At 52.2% G+C, this 19,088-nt stretch overlaps 6 protein-coding genes across 6 annotated transcripts; 4 read left to right on the top strand and 2 right to left on the bottom strand.

Moving 5' to 3' along the window:
- Nucleotides 1-2,949: 2,949 nt before the first annotated feature.
- Nucleotides 2,950-3,362, bottom strand: HETIRDRAFT_456036 (uncharacterized protein; the record flags this gene model as incomplete). The annotated part of the gene is made up of 2 exons (XM_009554552.1): nt 2,950-3,047; nt 3,113-3,362. 2 exons carry the CDS (start codon nt 3,360-3,362, stop codon nt 2,950-2,952), a joined length of 348 nt encoding a protein of 115 aa, XP_009552847.1.
- Nucleotides 3,363-3,454: 92 nt separating this feature from the next.
- Nucleotides 3,455-5,890, top strand: HETIRDRAFT_148857 (catalase). The gene is made up of 7 exons (XM_009554551.1): nt 3,455-3,694; nt 3,766-3,824; nt 3,899-4,228; nt 4,440-4,619; nt 4,692-5,280; nt 5,345-5,470; nt 5,539-5,890. The coding sequence occupies exons 1-7, from the start codon at nt 3,571-3,573 to the stop codon at nt 5,685-5,687; spliced, it is 1,557 nt and encodes a 518-aa protein (XP_009552846.1). The 5' UTR covers nt 3,455-3,570; the 3' UTR covers nt 5,688-5,890.
- Nucleotides 5,891-6,584: 694 nt separating this feature from the next.
- HETIRDRAFT_331517 (uncharacterized protein) lies at nt 6,585-7,631 on the top strand (the record flags this gene model as incomplete). The annotated part of the gene is made up of 4 exons (XM_009554550.1): nt 6,585-6,982; nt 7,031-7,272; nt 7,327-7,509; nt 7,561-7,631. 4 exons carry the CDS (start codon nt 6,585-6,587, stop codon nt 7,629-7,631), a joined length of 894 nt encoding a protein of 297 aa, XP_009552845.1.
- A 954-nt stretch (nt 7,632-8,585) lies between these two features.
- HETIRDRAFT_331650 (uncharacterized protein) lies at nt 8,586-9,011 on the top strand (the record flags this gene model as incomplete). The annotated part of the gene is made up of 2 exons (XM_009554549.1): nt 8,586-8,811; nt 8,866-9,011. The coding sequence occupies 2 exons, from the start codon at nt 8,586-8,588 to the stop codon at nt 9,009-9,011; spliced, it is 372 nt and encodes a 123-aa protein (XP_009552844.1).
- Nucleotides 9,012-11,453: 2,442 nt separating this feature from the next.
- HETIRDRAFT_157539 (glycoside hydrolase family 18 protein) lies at nt 11,454-14,657 on the top strand. The gene is made up of 17 exons (XM_009554548.1): nt 11,454-11,765; nt 11,853-11,875; nt 11,954-12,063; nt 12,127-12,189; nt 12,379-12,404; nt 12,473-12,613; nt 12,700-12,829; nt 12,941-13,024; nt 13,085-13,117; nt 13,178-13,286; nt 13,353-13,414; nt 13,505-13,714; nt 13,779-13,862; nt 13,929-14,192; nt 14,263-14,296; nt 14,359-14,415; nt 14,482-14,657. The coding sequence occupies exons 1-17, from the start codon at nt 11,548-11,550 to the stop codon at nt 14,511-14,513; spliced, it is 1,680 nt and encodes a 559-aa protein (XP_009552843.1). The 5' UTR covers nt 11,454-11,547; the 3' UTR covers nt 14,514-14,657.
- Nucleotides 14,623-18,551, bottom strand: HETIRDRAFT_67679 (uncharacterized protein; the record flags this gene model as incomplete). The annotated part of the gene is made up of 10 exons (XM_009554225.1): nt 14,623-14,966; nt 15,026-15,226; nt 15,293-15,658; nt 15,717-16,094; nt 16,150-16,391; nt 16,454-17,173; nt 17,203-17,656; nt 17,713-17,826; nt 17,896-18,150; nt 18,282-18,551. 10 exons carry the CDS (start codon nt 18,549-18,551, stop codon nt 14,784-14,786), a joined length of 3,183 nt encoding a protein of 1,060 aa, XP_009552520.1. The 3' UTR covers nt 14,623-14,783.
- Nucleotides 18,552-19,088: the final 537 nt, after the last annotated feature.

Below are 19,088 nucleotides of genomic sequence, written 5' to 3'. Positions count from 1 at the left end.
CCCCAAAAATCAGGGCTGATATTTGAATTTGGGCACTAGACAATGATATAGTAAAATAATAAAATAAAATAAAAATAGCAAGAATTAGATTGTGGCACTTATACATTTTGGATTTGGAATGTGTAAAATTGTAATCGGATTGTAGATTCCAATGGAACTATAATAGTATAGACAATGCCCTCTTACTTGCAAATTTGATCATAAAGTTGATTATAGATAATATATTCTAATTAGCTCAGATTAGCATTTTGAATAATTAGATCTAATTAAGAAAGAAGGTTTTTCTAGATGCAGAGGTAGTCAAAACAGCTTAATGAATAATCTTTATTATTAGTAGAAGATCTCAAAATTGTGTCTACAGTCATACAAGTAGCTATAACACTAGCTGACTTCTAAAGCTAGATCTTTGGTGTTGTGGGTAGTTGGGATTACTTTACAAGTTCTTTCTTATGCTATGTGAGACCCCATTCTCTATTCCAATGGGTATCTCCAGTCTAATGGGTACCACTCAGTAAAAATGGAAGTTAAGTAAACATTATGTCCAGTCACAAAACTGGGCTTTTGTCATGTATCTGTTAAGAATGTGGTATAGAAAGTCATGCAAAAGTCATAAACTTCTAAAATTGCACACAACTTTCACACAACTTCTGTACCACTTTCTTGACAGATACATGATAAAAGCCCAATTTCATAACTGGATATGACATTCACTTGAATTTCTGTTTTTACTAAGGGTACTACCTCAGACACATGTGATGAGATATGCATTAATAGACATGAGTAGGCAATCAGGATCTTTTTTATTTTATTTTATTAATCAAATCATTTATATCCCACATGGTGTAAGGCTAGTGGCAGTAGTTTTAAGTGTGAGAGTAGGCAATGTGTATTGTAGCATGTATAGGGTTTACTTAAGGCCCGGACCGTCAGCCATGCTTGAGTGGGCAATGAATTGTGTGAAGATGGCATGGGGTTAAGTCAAAGCAAGCAAGTCCTCCACGTTGTGCGGGGTGTCTTCAAATATAAAAGCTGTGGGTTTAGCTCTTAGGATATTGATAAGTCCCGGGAGGGGGTAGGCGATCGGGATCGAGTCTCGACGGGGAATGCTTCGACGCGCCTACACGCGTGGGCTGCGCATGTGTTTGTCAAGCGAGGTGATGGACGCGTCATCCTCGGCGACGGCGAGCTAATTACAGATCTGGCGCGTACGCGCCTAGCCTCTCTCCATGATATAAAATGTGACGACCTGCTTCTGACTTGCGTCGGTGTGGACCCGTCATACTATCGCCCAAGAGTACTACAGCGTGGCACTCCATAGTTTCATCCTTCATGCAGAGAGATGCAAAAAGCCGTAGACGCGTTTGACTCAAGACTACGTGAAGTGCGTACTCACCGAGGGAGCCGAGAAGAGGTCCCGATCTGTCCAGATCCATAACATCGATGATGAACAAGAGCCCCTGATAAGTCATGAACGCACGTATACAGCGTGCACAAGCAAAAGCGCGTGGGTCTTCTAATTCATTGCTCCCGTCCGCAATTGAGACGAAGTGGGCGACCCGGCTTCCATACTTATCATCGCGTGGATCTGCTTCTCCTTCTGCTTCTGTCGTGTTCCGATCTCTGAGGTCAGCTTTTCATTGAGGCGCAGCTTAGGCGCGAGGGGCCGAACAGCGGCGGTCCTGGAACACCAAGGTGAAGGCCTGACGACTGCCTGATGCTGCGAAGCCAATGGGATGACGTCATCGATGAAGAGATTCAGGCGCCGACCCGTCACTCACTAAGGACGAGGAGAAAGACGGGTGCAGCGTGCCAACTCTTAGCATTCAGATGCGGAGAACAATGCAGAGGAGATGCAGGAAGTAGAGGGAGAGACAGGAGGAAGACGGGCGGACCGCTGAGATTTGAGACTATAGCGGGATTGACGCGGAGACTCGGATTAGTCGAGGGCAGGTGACGCGCACGGGACGTGTCGTGCGTGCGCGCTTGAGCGCACGCGTGACTCTGGAATGCGCTAGACCAGTGCTCAGGGTTTGGATCATGTCAGATCCAGTGGCCTGACTCAGAGCACGGCAGACGAGGTCGGAACGTCAGGTAAGCGCGAACGTGCGCGTATGAACTCAAGCTGTTCCGCTCGACAGACGTGAGTGCATACATTGTTGTGCGTGAGGAAGGATCACGTCAAGGACGATAGGGGCATCGGATCGTGTATAAGAAAAATGAGCCGAGTCAAGGTGAAAAAAATGAAGGGTGGATCAGTAGATCAGCCAGGCCTGGTCCCAGCAGCTACATGTAATCCATCAGAGGTCGTAAGGTCCAATAAGTAGTCGGAGCCCAGGCGGATCGAACGAGTTGGATATTCTGTAAGGAAAGAGCACTAATAGCTAGAACGCGAAGCGGCAGGTAGCGGATAGGCGCTAGGGGCTCGAGATTGGCAAATTGACGTGATGGATGGCGCCGCATTCAATCGGGGCATGCATACAAGCGTGCATGAGTAGACAGGCATGCTCAGAGCCACTGATCGATCGAAGAACTTGGATTCAAATGCCTCGCATCGCCATCGCATCGCCATCGCATCGCATTGCGGGGGTGCAGTACGACATTCAAGTCGACTGTGGTTGGGTGGTATAACGGCGCGATAGCAACATCGACGTCGAAGGGCGTTTACGATACCATTAGAACGACCGCGATCTCCCCTCCTTTTGTTAGGTCGGAGTGCAACGGCCAGCCGCGCGCAGCAGTGTGACTCGGAAGGCTGATGGCGGCGGATCGCGATGATGTCATGAGAGGCGAGAGGGACAAGAGACTGAGGCGGTATGGAGGAGTTTGAAGTGATATTTGTCGGGCGGAGTGGTACGAGGAATGGAGGTCGGGCGGCGTCGGGAGCGCGTGGGCGGGTCGGCCGATTTGAGATGATAGCTGATAAATGTTCACGGAGTTTCAGACGAGGAGTCAGCGGCTTGGCCGTGGAGAGGGCGGGTGCGAGAGCGTGTGCTCAGCGCCCGGCATCCGCGCCTGCGTCAGCTCATGTGGAGCGGTGGGTCTCAGGTCTGTCAGCGACGAATGTCGGTGGTGCCCATTGTCTGTTGTTGAGCATATGTTCGGGAGTCGGGACTGGGAGGGTCGCGTCTTCGATCTGATGTGGGTCGTAATCGGATAGATCGGGTTGGGGGTGCCCCGTGCGAGGAGGAGTCGAATTCGGGATTCGAAATAGTGCTGGGGTGGGCACAGGCCTCGTGGATGAGAACGTGCGGCAGCTCGCGATCTGCCTGCTGCTTTGTGCTCAGATCACGCTCCCAAACTCCCAAGCAAAACGGGCAGGCGGTCTGCGCCTCGGAGCCAATGGGCGCACCCAGATTCTGCATCCTCCAATGCTCCGAACCGCGAAAGGAAGGAGGCCTGCGTCCCCCACCCGCTTGCTCATCCCACCTGACCTCCTGCTCATAAATAGCCTTTGCCCTTCCCTCCCATATCCTCGCACCCCATCCCCCATCCCATCCCTCTCTCTCTCCCTCTCTCCTCGCTCCATCGTCCCTTGCATCGCACCCCATCGATCCAGCAGGACAAGCAATCATGCCGTCACAGCAAGTATTCACTTCCAAGGACGAGGCGCTCTACACCACCTCCAACGGTGCGCCCGTCGCGAAACCCTACGGCGCTCAGAAGATCGGCAGGAACGGCCCTCTCCTCCTCCAAGGTATGCAACGTTTTCAACCTACTGCTCTGTACCTCCACCCCTTTACTCAGCCCCCATCGGATCATGACCAGACTTCCACCACATCGATCTCCTCGCTCACTTTGATCGCGAGCGTATTCCTGAGCGCGTCGTATGTCCCTTTCCGTCTCCCCCACCTCCGTGCCTGTCATTTACACTCGCATCTGACACTTTTCTCTCTTTCAGGTCCACGCCAAGGGCGCCGGCGCACACGGTTACTTCGAAGTCACTCACGACATCTCCGACCTCTCCTGCGCCAAGCTCTTCTCCAAGGTCGGCAATCGCGCCCGCGCCACTGTGCGCTTCTCCACCGTCGGTGGCGAGTCTGGGTCCGCCGACACCGCCCGCGACCCGCGCGGCTTCGCGATCAAGCTCCGCACCGAGGAGGGCAACCTCGACTGGGTGTTCAACAACACTCCTGTGTTCTTCATTCGCGATCCCGCCAAGTTCCCGCACTTCATTCATACGCAGAAACGGGATCCTCAAACGCACTTGAAGGATGCGGATATGTTCTGGGTGAGTGAGATGTGCATTGGAGGGATCGTGTTATGTGCATACTGTTCGACAGCAATGGTGTCGGTCGATCGAGATGAGATGAGGAAGACGATGCGCGATTGAAACTCCGCGCGTCGTCTTCCCAACGTCTTCATTTCTCCCACGCTCCTATGCCCATGTTCATTCAATATCGAACGTCTATGACCGACAATGTCTGACATGCATTCCACAGGATTACCTTGGGCAGAACCCTGAGTCGGCCCATCAGATTATGATTCTGTTCTCCGACCGCGGCACCCCCGACGGCTTCCACAACCAGCACGGTTACTCGGGGCACACTTACAAGTTCGTCCGCGAGGACGGCGAGTGGGTGTACGTCCAGATCCACTTCAGGGCCGATGGTGGATTCAAGGTGCGTTGTATCTTTACACCGTATATCTGATTTGTCTGAGATGGAGCGCTGACGGGGTGATCTTGTCTGTAGACCCTCGATAACGATACCGCCGTCAGGCTCGGCGGTGAGAACCCCGACTACGGCACCCAAAGCCTCTTCGAGACGATCGAGGCAAAGAAATTCCCGTCATGGACTGCCTATGTGCAGACCATGACCGCGTCACAGGCCGAGCAGTTCCGCTACAACGTACTCGACCTGACCAAGGTCTGGCCGCACGCGCAGTTCCCGCTCCGCCCGTTCGGGAAGCTCGTGCTCGACGAGAACCCGCAGAACTACTTCGCGGAGATCGAGCAGGCCGCATTCTCGCCCTCACACACCGTGCCTGGCATCGAGCCCTCCGCAGACCCCGTGTTGCAGTCGCGCCTATTCTCGTACCCCGACACGCACAGGCACCGCCTCGGAGTGAACTACCAGCAGCTGCCGGTCAACGCGCCGATCGTGCCCGTCGCGAACTTCCAGCGCGATGGGTACGGGACGTTCGTGAGCCAGGGCGCGCGCCCGAACTACCAGAGCTCGATCGTGCCGCTCGCGTACCGCGGGAAGAAGTACGACGAGCATGAGGCGAAGCACGAGACTTGGATCGGCAACGCGCACGTCGAGCTGGTCGAGATCAACGAGCGTGAGTGTCGCGCGCGTGACTTTCCACGCGTCTGCATTATTGATGTCAATGTTGGGGATCGCAGTCGACTTTGAGCAGCCGCGCGCGCTGTACCAGAAGGTCATGAACGACACCGATCGCGAGCACCTCGTGTACAACTTCTCAGTGCACCTCAAGGGCGTCAAGACCCCCGCGATCCGCGACCGCTGGCGTGCGTGTCTTCCGCACCTCCTCTCGTCCTGCCAAAGCTAACATAGGCCCTGATACTGCTGCATATAGTCTCTGTGCTCGCGGCCATCGACCAGTCGCTCTCGGACAACGTCGCGAAGAAGCTCGGCACGGCGTCTGTTGCGCCGCTCAAGGCGGCTCCCGCGGAGGAGTCGTGGCGCCTCCGCACGAACGTCGGGCTCCAGGTGCAGCACTCGTAAATCAGTACCTGCTCTTCGATGGCGGCGTGAGCGGATTTTGGAGCACCTGTTGTGAAGATACCTGTGTTGAGATTATGAAAAGGAGGGAAGAAACCCAAGGAAACAGTAAGCCAAGGAGAAAATAAATGCTTGTATGTTTTAGCAGCGTCGTGTGTACTTTTTGTGTGCCATCAATTCTACGCAAATGTGTTTTTTTGCAAACGACGCGAGCGCGGTGCATATATGTCAGCTATATATTCTGATTGTACTTGCACGTCAATGCAAGAAGTATTCCACGAGTCTCGACCCACGTGCAAAGAATATCCTGAACGATCGATGACATGTGCATCAAAGGGGATCCATACAGACACGCTTACATGGCATTCCATTTGGAATGAATGGTGAGTCCCTGCACACGTCGCTCTAAGCAGTTCGAAGCGCGCTACCTCAGCTACCTCGTCGGACTGCTCGTCCATGAAAAGGAATGTTGCAGGCGTGCCACGGCCCATGGGATCTGAGATCTCCGTTCGCATCTACCACATCGAAGGGCTCGCACCATCCGGCTTTGACGACGCCAGAGGGCGACACGACGCGAACGTCGATGTCATACTTGCATGGAAAGGTGCTCGGGCTGCCCGGTTTATCTCGAAACAACGCCGGTCAGAAGAGGAGCAAAGGGCGAGTGTGTCAAGATCGCCAATCTGTTCGCGCGCTAGGCTGTGATGCTGAGGGGAGCGGCGAGGTTTGGCTTCGTCAATAGTGCCTCCACCTGCTATGGTAAGCAGCAACAACACCTACCTTCAGAGCGCAGCTCGGTCTCTACACACGCGCCATAGGTTAAAACTTGTCTCAGCTCTTCTCAGCCTCGACAGCCAACTGAGAAACAGCTGAGAAACCCCTCGTATCCTAACCGGCCTGATGCCCCTCTCTATACCCCATCCCGTCGACAAAAATCGCAGATACGATTTTCCGAACGCATACCCCAATGAAAACGATCCAGAACTGTCAGTGTCCAACTTCTCGCGCCTGCATGAGACACGCATGACGGATGTCTTTCGCGGACAACTTTCCGAACCCTGTAATGGTTCAACTGACATTGTCTGCAAATTGGCCTATGGTCTAAACAACGTCAGGAAACTGGAGCACGAAGCCGGACTCTACAGAGGTAAGCTGAAAGCTCTGCAAAAGACGGTGGTTCCGACTTGCCACGGGTACTTTGTTGGGCACACGGATGACGGGATCATTGGCTGCCTTGTCCTTGACTACTGCGGGGGACCAGTCGATCTTGTGTTCTCAGCATTGCCTCGTAGTTTCAGGTGTGTCTCAATCTCCAAGGCCATGTCCGATTCTCAATATGTATACAGGCTTGATTTGGTAGATGCGATATGCCACATACACGAGGCAGGGATTGTACATAATGACTTCGCTGAACGAAATGTTCTTGACCACAATGGGGTGCCCATCATCATTGGCTTCGAGGATGCTATCGAAGAAGTTTGTTCGTGCAAGATGGAGATCATCGAGAACGCGCTCTCACCTCATCCTGCCGACTTTGATTGCAAAGAGTTATTTGATGTCTGTCAAGACCTAGGAGTGTGGAAACCCTGTGCGTCTCTTCATTTATACCCGGTTCCCCGTTCTCCAGCTCACACATACCCAGCGCTTGTATTCTATGGCCGTCAATACGTCGACGTCCACCTCCTTGAGGACGTGCATGAACTCGTCAGAGTGGCGCCCCGGCACTGGTCGCGACAGCGTGCGTATAGTGCCGCATTTCGAACGATCGAGAAGCATACGAAGAAATATTATCCTGAGCAGTACGAAGCGATAATGGCGAAGAGAAGTAGGTGTTAGTTCTCTCATCGACTTGTCGTCGTTTGACTTTGAGGTCTAGGTAAATCAGCTGACACTAGCACCTCATCGGTCTTACCTCCTGGTGGTGGCAATGGAGTACCAACCTCTTGATGCCATTCGTTTGCCCATTCAAATTGTTTTCCTCGCTTTGCATCGCTGTACTTCTTGCTATGTTTCTGCTTCATACTTCACATGCGTACGCCCTTTCGTACGCGTCTGTATAGTACCAGTTAAGGGGCTCCCGCCATTGGAAGTCAGCCACGCCGACTAATGTTTCGACGTATTCATCCACAGGTTGCCCGGCTCCATACCTACATAAATGTCCTCGGTTTACATGATTTTGTCTCGGCGACGACGCGCCTATTAGGAGAGAAGCGAAGGGAAAGCGCGTTAAGGTTATGTATGCGTAGAGCAGAAAAGACTTCACTGATTGCCCTCCATAAATGCTTGATTACCGGCCTTCCAGCTTCCAGGGCCGCACGGCGTCGAAAACTTGAATTAAGAGGATCACGTCACGCACGTGCCTCGGGGCTGAACTAGCCTCAGCACTGCCTCAGCCGGTTCAACTGAACTTAACCGATCGTGTCTTTGCCCTCATGCCTCATGCCCCTCTCTATTCCCCATCCCATTAAAAAAATCACAGATTCGACCTCCGGAATGCATACCCCAATGAAGATGATCCACAACTGTCTGTGTCCAAACTCTTGTGCCTGCATGAGACACGCACAACGGAGGTTTTTCGCAGACAACTTTCTGAGCCTTGTAATGGCTCAACTGACATTGTCTGCAAATTAGCCTATGGTCTGAACAATATCAAGAAGCTGGAACACGAAGCCGGACTCTACAGAGGTAAGCTGAAAGCTTTGTAAAAGAAGGTGGTCCCGACCTGCCACGGATACTTCGTTGGGCACACGGAAGACTGAATTGTTGGCTGCCTTGTTCTTGACTACTGCGGGAACCCAGTCGAACTTATTTTCTCAGCTTTAGATCGTGATTTCAGGTGTGTTCCAATTTTGAGGAGGCCATTTCAGACCTCACCGTGAATGCAGATTTGACTTGGTGGATATGATGTGTCAAATACACAGGGCTGGGATTAGGCATCATGGGTTTGCCAAATACAATGTACTTGATAACAGTAGGGTTCCTATCGTCATTGGTTTCGAGGACGCTACCGAGGAAGTGTGCCAGTACAAGATGGAGATTATCGTGGATGCATTCACCCCTCATCCTCCCGACTTCAATTGCAAAGAGTTATTCGATGTTTGTCAAGAATTAGAGATCTGGAAACCCTGTACGCACCTCCGCCTATGCCTTATACTCGTACTTCTCACTCACATCAAACTAGCACTTGTTCTCTATGGCCATCAATATGTTGACGTTTATCTCCTCGAAGACGTGGATGAACTTGTCAAGATGGCACCGCCATACTGGTCACGACAGCGTGCCTATAGTACCGCATCTCGGACCATCGAGGAGCATGCTAAGGGATAATATCCTGAACAGTACGAAGAACTTATGACATTGAGAAGTAGGTGGTGGGTTCTCATCGATCTGTCGTCGTTTGGTCTCGATGTCTAGGCGAACCAGCGGACCTGAGCAACTCACCTCCCGGTGGCGGCATTAAAATAGTATCATTTGTGATGCCATTCGTTTTCCTATTCCCATTGCTTATCTCGCTTTGTATTGCTGTGCCAATTGCTACAATCCATTCTCCACCTTTCATGTTCATCGATGGTTGCCCGCTCGTACAGGTGAGTGTTACTAGGACCATCCGCCACGCGATGCAACCCCCAGTCTTGCCTGTACTAGACCTCGCAAAGGGTGAGCCAGTGGAATCGGATCTCGACCATCTAGAAATTTTCAAATAATTAGAGCAGAAATGAGTACATTGCGCAAGGGACTGAGGGAATGGCTCGTCAACTACTTTGAGGTGGTATTTGCCTCGTTCATCAGCGGGTCGATAGCCCCATGTTCCAAGGGAATCTGTCCGATGTCCCTGTCCGATGCTGCTTCAAGCGCAGTGCTGTATTGGCCTTGAATCTCGTGGACCATAAATGATGCCGTCCGCGGTGATGTCCTGTGCGTTTGGCATCTGCGCTGAGAAGCAACCGCGCAGTGTGCTATCGAGCAAAAAGTAGCCAGTAGATCTCCGTAGCACTGAACGACTGTGGAAAATCATTGCGTTATTCTTTAAGAGCGATGGCGACGGCTTTCTGATGCACGAAATGAATGTCAAGCTCACCATGCTAGACGATGGCGAAGAAGGTAAAGTCCAGTATAGTTCGAGATGGTAGAAAGACCCGGTCACTGCCAGATCTCATTCGTCTCCAACTCCCGCTGTTAGCGTCGCGCGACATTCATCCCTCCTCGCCTCAGCCTAGAGCCTAGACAACGCAGAGGACGACGAGGAAAATTCCTGGACATCCTCAACTATCTGGCGCTCTCTCATTATCCAAACTCTACGCACACCTTTTTGGCCCGCGTATCCTCCGAGTCTAGGAGCCCTCGCCTGAGCCGCCTTATCATGAGCCTGAAACCCGACTAGCTGACTATCCAGTACCTGATACAGCCTAGGAAATAACCTCAATATTGTCGATGAGTGGGTGAAGGACCATCATCGAAGAGAGGAGAAGGAGAGAGATTAGACGGAAGCTTTACCGGTGAGAGCGCTGCTGACGACTATTCTGCATGATAGGCATTTGGGGTATAGACATTGCACCCTGCCTTGCTCGTGGCACATTGATGCATGATGCATTCATGTGCACCCAGAAGAAATGCTCGGAGGGTGTGCACTGTGCATGTCACCCTTTAACTCGATACCCTTTAACTCGATACCCGTGGCCTGGTAACGCAACGCAGACGATCGAATGGGGTCACAGCCGGCGACTCGCAGAGACAGCTCCATCGCTTGCTCCGGTGCTTCTGGGACAAAGACGGCCGTGTAGATGCTATGGTGAGAAGTCTGAGGGGCCATCTCGGTTGGAGCTGTCTAGTGCTTACCCCCGAGCATCTGTCACGCGTTGAGGACGAACCTCGCACATCATTCACGCAGATATGGTTCTCCAATATACGGGATGATAGGCGTAATGATGTGCGGTTGGGTGGGATTCGGCGTTTGGATTGTATCTGCGCGGCTGCAATTGCCTTCGACACATGCTCAGCTGAAAAAAAATGCACGCGATAGAGCGCGGCATTGTGATCATGGTCGTCTCTGTTGGACTATCTAGTCTTCGCCGAAGGACGAACTTCGCTGGAACCGGGTGCTCATACATCGGCTACTGTTGTCGTTTTTCGCGCGCAAAGTATAAGCCATATCATGCCCATCACAATGCAGATATGCGGATCCCGTGCTCACATCAGCCACTTCGTGCGTACATCTCTGTTCCCGTTTCTTACATTCTATACCTGTCGACTCAGCTGGGCTATCTCTCTGCGTCTGATCCTGAGAGCTTCGGCGTATCCATGTGGATGTCCCCTGACGAACTCTCCGCCTTGATGCTAGAAGGACTTCATGTCTTCCGCCGGACCCGTGCGTGCACCACCAGTCCTCGAACCGCCGCTTTTGACCTTCCTGTGCGGGACGATACCGCGTATACCCTTGGTATAGCACGCATAGAATTGAATGGAGCCCGTGACGGATTAATTGGTCCATCCTATTTCGCGAATGGTGTCGGGGATGTGTTTCTACGTGTCACGCTGGGACATTCTTGCTTTGCTTCGCTCAGGGCTCGTACTCTTCGCTAGCTTGGCCAGCGACACAAGATCACGGCGTCCCGCGGCTCGGCACGCGGGGCGTATGCCTAATCGTAGACATGGGCTCTACTAGTGTTTCAAGCAAGGCCCCATCCTGGCTCATTTCGTTCCAACTGATAGATGGGTCTGCTTAAATACCCTGTGGGTTGATATGATCCCCCCAAACCCGACCAAGTTCCACACCGAACTCACACCTGCCGACAGCTCACCTCTCGGCACTGGACACCCTATACCAAGAATCTTGCTTTTTGATACCTGAACTCAATCACCCATAATGGCAATCCACTCTAGACCACGTATTTTCACACGCCTCGCGCTCCTCGTTGCGGCTGTATTGGCTGCTACATCTGTCGTGGACGCGACGCAGGTGATGCATCGGCCTGTAAATTACAAGTTTCGGCCGGAGGAATTTCACGCAGCGAGCATAGAGCCGCAGATCGTTGAGAGAAGCGCGAGCACGGGAAAGGTGCAGGCCGCCTACTTCACGAACTGGTGAGTCAACACTTCGACCGTATATTGCTCGGCGCGCTGTTTTGGGTGGAAACGATGAGCTGACGATGCTACCCGATCGGGCTGCAGGGGCATTTACGGCGCGAACTTCCGTGAGTGCTTCGTAACCTTGCCGCATTTGTGCGTTGTGTATGTTGGCTGATGAGGCGTGTATGGCTCGCGTTGAACAGAGCCGACGGACATTCTTCCCGCGGACTTGACTCATATATTGTACTCTTTTGCGGACGTTACGCCCAGCACGGGCTCAATCTTCCTCACGGACTCGTACGCCGATGAGCAGGCATGTCGTTACCCGCTTGATTTATCAAACAGCAATTATTCATCGGTTTTTATTTGAACGTAGAAACACTTCCCAGGTGACTCCTGGTCCGAGCCGGGCAACAACCTCTATGGGTGCCTGAAGCAGGTATGTCGTCCCTTCTGCCAGCGTGCCTAGTCAGGGATAAAGTGCTGCTACTTCCTTCGCGACATCGATGGCTGACCTTCCAATTCTGTTTGTGCCCCTGCTTCGTTTTCGTCTTCGTCTTCGTCTTCGCTGTCTTCGCCTCTCCGCTTCTGCTCCTGTGCTCCTAATTTGCAACGACGGCCTTGATAGTTGTACCTCCTGAAACTGGCTAACAGGCGAGTCACTCCACGTACATGTCCAAGTTAGGCACAGCCCGATGCTGACCGCTAGTACCGATCTGCAGGAACCTAAAAGTACTCCTGTCCGTCGGTGGCTGGACCTACTCCCAGGCGGGCCACTTCTCCTTCGTTACCGACGCGGGTCTGCGCCAGACCTTCGTCAGCAGTGCTGTGCAGCTCATCGAAGACTATGGATTTGACGGGATGTGCGTCTCCCCCTTGGCCTTGACCTGTTTCAAGCGGGCCGCGATGATGATTGCTGATGCTCCATGCGTGCACGTCGTGATGACAGTGATCTAGACTTTGAGTACCCTGCCAATGCGGCACAGGGCCAGGGCTTCGCGAATCTGTATACCTCGCTGCGCACAGCACTCGACGCCCTCGCAGCGAAGAAGGGCGACGCGACGACCTACCAGCTCACGGTGAGCTTTTTCTTTCTCTCTCTGAAACATTCGGTTCTGATTTTGGGTTCTGTGATATATATGTACTTCCATCGTGGGCCTGCATTCCCTGTAACGATGTCGCATGCATAGTCTGCTGTGTCGGCCGGCGCGGATAACTATGCGAACCTTGTGGTTGGCCAAATGGACAAGGCGCTGTCGTACTGGAATTTGATGGTGTGTTGCATTCCTTTGCCCTTTATTTTGGTGCCATCGACGTTGACGCACTCACCATAGGCATACGACTATGCCGGATCGTGGTTGAGCTGGGTAAGTGCACGCGTGTACACGTTTTGATGTTGGGGCGAGAGCTGACGTTTGTATGCGCAGAGTGATAACCAGGCGAACCTGTACGGCGGTGCGCGCACAGGCGTCAACACCGACTCGGCTGTCAAATGGTTCACTTCGCAGGGCGCGACGGCTGGAAAAATCAACATGGGTGCGTGCGGCTGTCCCTGAATCTTGATGCATCTCCTTCGTTGAACGTTGAGTTAATGAATTTCAGGTATACCATTGTACGGGCGTGGATTTGAACAGACAGCCGGGCTTGGGCAGCCGTACAATGGTGTAAGTGGTCGATTGAATCTCCTCTCGAAGTGCAAAATTTATGCTCACACCATCTCATCAAACTCTCATCCCATACGTTGGTACATGTAGGTCGGCTCTGGAACGACGGAGTCAGGAATCTGGTCGTACAAGGACCTCCCGTTAGCGGGCGCGCAGGTCATTGAGAACACGACGGACGTGTCAAGCTACTCATACGACTCGGCTAAGCAAGAGCTCATCTCATACGACACGCCGCACATTGTCCAGCTCAAGGCGCAGTACGTGATGAACAAGGGCCTTGCAGGATCTATGTTCTGGGATGTATGTGCTGTTTTTCGCCATCATTTGATGAAGCTTTGTACTGATCGGCTCGGTTGGTTGCTAGCTGTCCACGGATAAGGTCGGCACTGACTCGCTCGTGGGCACCAGCTCGGGTGTGTACGGCCCAGGCAACCTCGACCAAACAGCGGTACGCACCTTCCCTCATTTTTTCAGGCGATCTCGATAACTCAAGGTTGCGTGCACGGACACATAGAACCACATCAATTACCCGAACAGCAAGTGGGACAATATCCGGAGCAACATGGGCCAGTCGCCTTCCTCGCCTGGCACGACTACTTCAGCTGGTAGCACGACGGCCACGAGCACCACTTCCAAGTCGACTAGCACGAGCACCACTTCGCCAGCTACGACTACTACTCCGCCAACTACGTCTGCTCCAGCCACGACGTCTAAGCCCGCCACGACAACCGCGCCCAGCTCAGGCGCGTGTGCGGGGGTCGCGGCATGGGATTCCACAGTAAGTCTTTCGCCGATCGTGCTCACTCGCGTAGAAGGATGGAGCGTCTAATCTCGTGCGGGACTCACAGGTCGCATACACGGGAGGACTGAAGGTGACTTACAGTGAGTTTTGTCTTGCTTGTTCCCCATCAGCACTGCGAACTGATAAACGATCGCGTCTACAGAAGGACACCTGTGGACAGCTAAATGGTGGACTGAGGCGGATACCCCTGGAGGGTCAGGTGCGTGGCTTGCGTCAAGTTACTGATTGCAGATTTGGACTGATGCCATCGAATGTCTGGAAACAGCTGACGTCTGGACCGACAGCGGCGCTTGCTGAGTGAGTGCCGAAGACATATATATCAAGGAAAGAGCGTCTTGTATATCAGGTCACTTTCTTTGAAAGTAGTCTTTCCTTCAACCTAACGACGAATCATGTACATAAGTGTCATACCCACATCACTTTTCATCGATTGGATTGTACAAAACCATGAATTAAGGTCTTCCATCGCTCAAGCATAATCGGTGAGCATTGTGGTGTGAATAGGAATAGATTGGGCCCGGAGGGTTGTATGAGAAGAAGCAGGTAACGATACAGTGACGGAAAAGTTTACAGATATAATGATGAACAGAAGATGACCGAGTTCGGGCGTTCGAGCATCTCCGATGCCTTTTCAAACTTCTGCTGCAGCTCACTATTTCCGATGACTTTGGCTGCCTGAGTCATCTGGCGGATGAGCTCCTGCAGTCGCCGGAACACGCGGATTAGACTGCCCTCAAACTGATCCGTCATCTAATCCAGATTGAAGGTAAATAATTGGGTCAGCAATGAGAACGAGGCAGTGTGCTCACCTTGCATATGTCGGCGAACGAAGCGCCGCGACACCATTGCACGACAGCGTCCATGAGCTCGACTTTGAAGGAGGAGACATACTCTTCTTCGACAACGGGCAGCTTGGATTCTTTCGACACCTTGGCTATCCGTCGCGCAATTTCTTGCATTACACGCAAGGGTGCAGCCAGCTCTTCCTTGAGTTTGGTTGGCTGTGTACTCTGTGCGCCCAGGTATCGTCAACATCGCGCTTATATAGATGCAAGACTCGAAACAAGCACACGCACCTTCTCCGCAAATACGAAGCAGCTAAGTAGCCCCGCACTGTGCTCGGGCGACAGTGTGTTGAAGACGCCATTGAATATCAGCTCCGTGAGTAACAACTCGTCGCCCGTGCTGATTTCGCACGCTACGCGGCCCTTTATGTCGACGATGTCGTCCGCATTTGTAAATCCTAACCGCCGGAGCACGCGCTTCCGTGACTTGAGCTCTTCCAGCTGCAAAACATCGTTGGTCGCGTTGATCCGTTTCTTGAGCGCGCGGATGCGCTCCTGCGCTTCTCGTTTCTGCGAGTATTGCGAGTAAAGCTCGGGGAGACGAGGATCTTTGTGTAGTGGGCTTGCGTACATCTTTTGCTCCATAGTTTGGATCTTCTGTAATCGTCCGGAAACAGCATCAGCATCGATCTATAGCAGCCAACAGGTGACGTACCTTGACGAGTGCTTTGAATTTCTCGTCCTTGATTTCCATGTCCTCAATTGGGTCCAATAGCATAATTCCGTCCGGACACCGTCGTTGAACTTCCAATACGCTTTTCCACACAGTCTCTCGTGCGGACAGTGGTCGTAGATCCTTCGGCAGGTATATTCTTAGATGACTGATAGCATTGAACGTAGATAGCAGCACGGGCACGACAAGTGGATCCCCCTTCTGCCCCGGGAGACAGGGTTGTACACCTCCTGGCGTTGCAAGCATGTTCTGACGGTCTTTCTGTGTGGGAGCCGTCGACCCTGAAGCGCAATTGAGTAAGACATCGATAATATATTGCTCGTGTGGAGGCAATTCCTCGGCTTTGGGTGTAGGTCGGTTCTGTATATAAGCTCAGCTCTGATGCTCGTGTGCAAGACTCACAACAACTACTCACTTTTGGCGGCAGGCGTTTCTGGTAGTTGATGACCACGCCCCAGCCGAAATCCATATCTTGGTACTTGATTTTGACGAGACGACCAGGCTTAAGATGGGGAAGGCTGTAGTTCGGATGTGTGATGACATCTCGGAAATCAGCCGACATCTGGTCCAATTGTTGCCGGTACTCGTAGTATTCCTCTACAAGCTCCTCGTCGGGAATGATCATCGTCGACTTCTCGTCCTCAGCCTTTTTCAACTCTGGTCCAAAGATGAAATGAATTCAGAGGCAAGCCGAGAGGTTCGCAAAAGACGGTACTCACGGTCTTCGAGGATCGGCACGCCGGCACTGCTCTGAAATTGGAAGAAACACCTCTCGAGCATGTACTCCGGGCTGATCACCTCAATTTTCATCAAGTTCAGCACCATGTTATACCCTAGATGGAACGCTGAATCCAAGCGATCCGCTTCGCCCTTGACCATGTTCTTGGCAGCTGTAGGCTCCAACCTTTCGTCGCACATCATGATAACCACTCCCCTGTCGTCCAAGCCTCTCCGCCCAGCACGCCCTGACATCTGAATGTACTCGCCAGAGGATAGGTCACGGAATTCGTGCCCGTCGAATTTCCGCGCGGCGGTGAAGACGACGGTTTTCGCAGGCATGTTCAAACCGATGGAGAATGTCTCCGTGGCGAAGAGCACCTTGATGAGGCCCTCCTGAAAGAGAATCTCAATGACTTCTTTGAGAATAGGGAGAAGACCGCCATGATGAATGCCTATGCCGCGTTTTAGCAGAGGAAGTATGTTCGCTATCTGTGGCAGCCCGCGGTCGTCTGGAGAAAGACCGGCGATGGCATTAGTGAAGATTTTCTCGACTGAGTCTTGCTCTTCGGCCGTGTTATGCTCTGTTTTTGCTACCTGGAGCGCGAGGGATTCGCATTCACGTTTGCTGAACGCGAACACAATAACCGGGTTGAAGTTCTTTTTCATGATCATGTTGATGATCTTCGAAATGTCCGACGGACCTGAGTGGGAAACGTCAGCTCGATGCTGCTGTAAGTCTACCCTCCACCATACTCACCTTTCTTTTCGCCCCCCTTCTTTGACTTACCCTTCCTCCCCGCACCGCTCTTCGAATCCGCAGGATCCTCGCCCATCTTCTCCTGTAGCATACCCATAGCCTTGGAGAAGTTGTCCTCCCTGAATTCACCCTTCTCGTTCACCACGAGGTAGATCCCTTGTCCCCCGGCAGGAAAGAGATAATGTTGCAGCGGTGTTGGGCGGAAATCAGTGTAGACGACGTGACATGGCTGCTCGTGAGATTTGACAATCCACTCGCAGAACTGCATCGCGTTCGGAATGGTCGCGGAAAGGAAAACGTAGCGCACAGAGTGTGGGAGGAGGATGATAGTCTCTTCCCAAACGACGCCACGCTCCTTATCGCGCATGTAGTGGATCTCGTCGAAGATGACCCATGCGACCTCTCGCATGATCTCGGAGCCACGATAGAGCATGGAACGTAAAATCTGTGTTCAAAAGCAGAGTGAAGCATTGTCCGTGACGGTATGTGATTGAGTCGCACCTCCGTCGTCATTACTAGGCATGATGCTGTAGGATTTCGGGTCACATCTCCAGTCATCAGCCCGACATCACCAAACTCAGCCTCCATCTCTCGATACTTTTGATTACTGAGTGCCTGTAAACGAAAAGAAACCACATATAGTCGAACCGGTTATGCGACGACGAAAATAGCTGTAGAACGCACCTTTATAGGACTCGTATAGATAACCCTTTGCTTATTCTGCAATGCTTGGGCGATAGCATACTCAGCCACCACGGTCTTTCCCGCACTGGTATGCGCCGAGACGAGTACGCTCTCATTCCGCTGAATCGCATAAATCGAAACTTGTTGGAAAGGATCCAACGTGAACTTGTATTCACGCGCGGGCTTCGCGGGTGGCACATGTTTCGATATTGGGATGTAGTCATATCCTGGAGGGACAGCGACCTGATGTCGGACCTATGGGTGACAAAAAGGAAGCCCGGAGCATCATGAATTCGTTGCTTGATGGTGAATGCATTGGCACGAGATGGACTGTCCGAAGACGCGTCTCCAATGCAAAAAAAAAATACAAGCAGCACGCTGCGCACCTGATGTTTCAACTCCAGCCTTGAGCCCACAGCATCTGCCGACTCTGTTAGTCCAGCACTCGCTATGACCTCTCTCTTCGCCTCCGTCTCGAACTCATCCACTACGACTGGCTGGTATGATGGCTCCACACGTCGCTTTTTCGTTGCCGACCCTTCCACCCCTTCATTCTCTATTGATGACGGTGCATGGCCATTCGAGCGTTCTGCTTTGCGTTTCTTCGTCTCGGGTGTAGCAGCACGGTTTGGTGATGCAGGTGCATCAACGTCCATGACCTCTGGGACATCATCGTCATCTTGCTCGTGTGTAGGGTCCTCTTCAAGGAAAGAAAAGAGATCGTTGACAGCCATGTCCTACAGATTTTGTCAAAAGTACGAGTCGGCTGGGGATAGAGAAGGACTGAAGTGAGAAACCGCTCTGCACCTATCGGAACAGTCTACGCAGTCATAGATCATCAATTTGAGTCTTCACCATATCCCTGGTAGTATATCGGATTAGTACACGCGCCTGTCACGCGCGAGAGCGGGGTTCGACTCCCCGCCAGGGAGTAGTTTTGCTCGTTCACAATAGCTCAATCGCCTCTACCCCAGTCCCAGCCTCTACAAGATCCCCTGCGCATTCTTCTGTCGCTTTGTTCATCAAACTTGATGTCTCTTTTTGGCACTCTCTTCTTGACTTTCCAGTCAAATCAACAAAATCCTGCCTCTTCAATCTTCTCCTATCCAAGAGTCACTTTCCAGACCTTGTCAAGTTCTTCAACACCAATAATATAGTGAGGAGGCAAATGTCATGCACAATGTAGCATCATT

This window comes from Heterobasidion irregulare (genome assembly GCF_000320585.1).
Source record: "Heterobasidion irregulare TC 32-1 unplaced genomic scaffold scaffold_13, whole genome shotgun sequence".
NCBI classification, from domain to species: Eukaryota; Fungi; Basidiomycota; class Agaricomycetes; order Russulales; family Bondarzewiaceae; genus Heterobasidion; species Heterobasidion irregulare.
The sequence above is the reverse complement of the archived record's forward strand: the minus strand, read 5'-3'. Positions and strand labels throughout refer to the sequence as shown.